This window comes from Oryzias melastigma, linkage group LG17 (genome assembly GCF_002922805.2).
Source record: "Oryzias melastigma strain HK-1 linkage group LG17, ASM292280v2, whole genome shotgun sequence".
NCBI lineage: Eukaryota > Metazoa > Chordata > Actinopteri > Beloniformes > Adrianichthyidae > Oryzias > Oryzias melastigma.
The window spans coordinates 28899952-28903591 of NC_050528.1; the positions used below are offsets into that span (position 1 = coordinate 28899952).

At 39.8% G+C, this 3640-nt stretch overlaps 1 protein-coding gene across 4 annotated transcripts in view; it reads right to left on the reverse strand.

The window, feature by feature from the left end:
• The window catches only part of gnal (guanine nucleotide binding protein (G protein), alpha activating activity polypeptide, olfactory type), a 62613-nt gene that overhangs the window by 38635 nt on the left and 20338 nt on the right, over positions 1–3640 (reverse strand). For all 4 annotated transcript variants that reach the window (XM_024281664.2, XM_024281674.2, XM_024281681.2 and 1 more), the window contains exons 3-4: positions 2413–2467; positions 2133–2252 (exon numbers count right to left, since the gene is read on the reverse strand). In XM_024281664.2, coding sequence (XP_024137432.1) covers positions 2133–2252; positions 2413–2467 — 175 coding nt within the window. The remainder of the gene's footprint in view (positions 1–2132; positions 2253–2412; positions 2468–3640) is intronic.

A 3640-nucleotide genomic window follows, 5' to 3' on the forward strand; every position in this document is an offset into this window, starting at 1 on the left:
GGTGAGCAATAATTGGAGCTATCCAGCCGATCAGATTTGATCTAGCTTCCAGGTCAGACGAGGAAAACAAAGACGTTCATGGATCTATTTGTCTAAAAGAGGATGATCAGAATGGAGTGGAGCAGAGAGACTGTGGCCCGTCCACTATAGCAGCTGTTACACTGTTACAGGCTTTTTCCAACGACGTCTGCTCCTGATTCACCACGACTTGAATAAAAATAGTAATACAATCTTAATCTTAAGTTTGAAATTGAATATCCAAGTATTTCTGTATTGAAATGTTTGTGATTTAGGAGCAGACCAAAAAAAGTGCTACTTGAAAAAGATTCATGGAAAACATGCTGGACGGGTCAGTCTCCTTGCTCCGCTCCATTCTGATCATTCACTCTCAGACAAACAGATCCATGAACGTCTTTCTTTTCCTCGTCTGAGCTGGATTCTGGATCAGAACTTTATGGCTGGAAAGCTTTAGTTGCAGCAGTAAAATTAGGCTGAGAGTGTGAGTGTGTAAACTGATGAAAGGCACAAGTCAGAGGTGAATTTCTAATGAACCCCTGCCACTCTGCAGAAAGTATGTCCTAGAAAACGATAAGCATAATCGATTATGGGAACAATTTGGAAATAAATCAAAATAATTTCGGATTAGGACTTAAAACAAAAAAACGGCTGCATTAAAAGTTTATTAATATAAACTTTAACATAAAGAATGAATGACTGGGTTAGCAAAAACTCAGTCATGTGTACTACTTTTTCTTTTTTTTTTTCTACATTAATAAAAACTTATTTGGAACAAATAATAATAAAGCCACCTCAGACTTTGGGAACCTGCTGACTTTTTACAAGGGTATAATACATAAATATGACCGAGTCTGAGTTCTGGACAAACTATGATTTTAGTAAATGCCAATCCATTTCCAATGCTATATACTAACATAGTAAAGCATTCAATAAAAACCGTGGGAGTAACAGATTATCCTCCACTTCTTTTCATCCATTAATATCTTATCACAAATCATGACATCATCCATCCAGAATTTTCCAGACAAAAATGTACTTTGATATTAGCAAACCACAGGATGAAAGGTGCAGGTTAGCGGTTGGCGGCGTCTCTGCGCTGATGTATTGGATATCATTCCTGGTAGCACTAAATGACAATGTAGTGGTGACACTGATGGCACAAGTGAAGCCTGAGACTGATGACAAGCACAGATGCTCGGGACAGAGCCATGTTGTTCCCTTTGGCCTGGTGGAGCCTGGGAACTCAACACCGACTCTCCCCGTGGCCCTGGCCCTCTCTCTCTCTCTCTCTCTCACACACACACACACAACACACACACACACAAAAAAAAAAAGAAATCACAGCAGCACAGCCTGCAACAGCTCTGTCAGGAAATACACTATTACTATTAGGATTAGACAGGAAAAGATGTTACTGAGAGGGGAAGGTGGGACTAAACAATATTAAATGGAAATGTGGAAACAGCAGCCGAAAATGGGAGTATTTTTGGACATTATTGTAAAAAAAATAAACTTACTCCATCACAACTGAACATAAATAAGTGTTTTCCTTCAGTTTTTCCATAAAACTGCAGCTCAACTTACTGATTTAGTCTAAAACCATCGTCCAGGTACTCGATTTGGACATAAAAACCGACACTCCAGCCTCCATGGATGCATCCACATCTCAGTGTCAATCTGTCATTTCTGCTTTGTGCTGCGCCCAGCCAGGGTCAAACAAGGAAGACTTTCAGAGTTATGTAAAACATTATCTACATTTCCAACACATGACCCCATGCTATTGAATGGTTGATCACACACTGAAAAGAGCCCCATGTGCTTCAACTCACATTTAAATCCACATACAGTGACAAGCAGCTCCATCAGCAGGAAGTCAAGCCTTCATTCAAAGATACCAGAACGTCGTTCCAGAGCTAATGTTATACCCCAACGACCGGTGTGAGAAATCCTGCCACCAGCGTGACAAAAGAATAAAACACCAAAAAGCTCATTCTGAAACATTATACCAAAACCAATAGAGCTAAACAGGAAGGCGTTACCATTGAATACCATTCATGCCATGGAAAAGACTTGAAAACCCCCAAAAACTCTCACAATGACAGAAAACGTCTTACCTGTGGGTAGTCGAAGTCTGAGAGTGGTGCTATGCTTTTGATGTATTCAATTCTGAATTGGTTCTCTGGATTGGCTAGCGGGACTGGGGGTATTAAAGTGCTCATCGCAGACACAATTGTCTACAAAGCAGAAGAAAAAAAAAAACGACAGGCATTAATCAGGATGAGCAGAGGAACAAGATTATTGTAAGCCTGTATTACAATCAGTCAAATTGGATTTCAATGAGATTGAGTGTAACAACAGAGTAACTGAGAGCAGGTGGACGCAGGTGAAACTCACCACTATGGCATCCTTCACGTTTTTCCGAATGTCCTGGACTTTCTGTTTCTTCTCTCTGTTTGGAGAAGCATTTACAAAACACATTATGGCAAAGACATGCAAAAGCAAAAAGTTATTCAGATATTGAAATGACACATCTGTGCTCCTAGGTCAGGGGTCTGCAACCTGCAGATCCAGATCCACATGTTCTCTTTTATCTCTCCATTGTGGCTCCTTGAACAAACATAAAATAAGTCAGAGAGACTGCTGACCCAGTCATGTCGACTGTTGGAGTCAGCAGATGCCTAACCAAAACTACCTAAAGAAAACAAATAAACAAAGCCTGAAAACTAAGACTACCAAGGTCAAACTAAAATAACAAAACCCAGCAGTTTAAGACTGTCGAGGACAAAGAGGGGGAAAAGAACAAAAAATAAGTAAATACTATAAAAATAAAATAGCACAATTTTAAAGTAAAGATTACTTAATTATTTAATTTAGAATAGTTAAATGTATAAATGGATTACTGAGGTGGACATAGATGATAAACTATGTAGGTTTTTACATCCTGTTGACCTGAAGACGTCTTGTTTGATCAACTCTACCTCCAGAATGAACAGATTTTATATGCAAAGCAAAACTTTGGAAAAAAGTTTGATCTTTTACGAGTTAAAAGCACGTATTATCTTGTGCTGTACAACATTGGTTACAAGCTGCACTGAGATATTTTGAAAATAAGTTATTTGAGCTTCTGTCTAACGTAAAAAAAAATAACTATATAATCACATTTTGAGAGATGCTAGTTTATTTTAATATTTTGTGCCAAAAATGAATGCAAATCCAAATTTCTTAAGGTCTAAATTAAGACTATGCGGCTCCTTCTAGGTTTTGATCAGTAGAAATCGAGCCCAAACGGATATTTTACTGTTAAAGGTTGCAGACCCCTGTCCTAGTTTCTGGATCACAACTTTGTGGGAAATACTTCCAAATTTAGGATGTTTTGTTTGACATCTCTGGACACAAGTGGCCCAGTGACAGCAGCACCACCAGTCCAGCTTTGGTAGAATATTGCACGTCGCCTGGTTTCACAGTGATCTCATCCAGCCTTTACATGCGCAGCTCTCAGGTATGCGGGGTCTGAGGCAGACCCCCCACCCCCCACCCCCCAGTTCGGCGGATCTCAGCTGCGCGTGCGTGATCTTCAGACTGACATGTTTGTAGGCCCGTTTCAAACGGTTCTTCCCTGTGA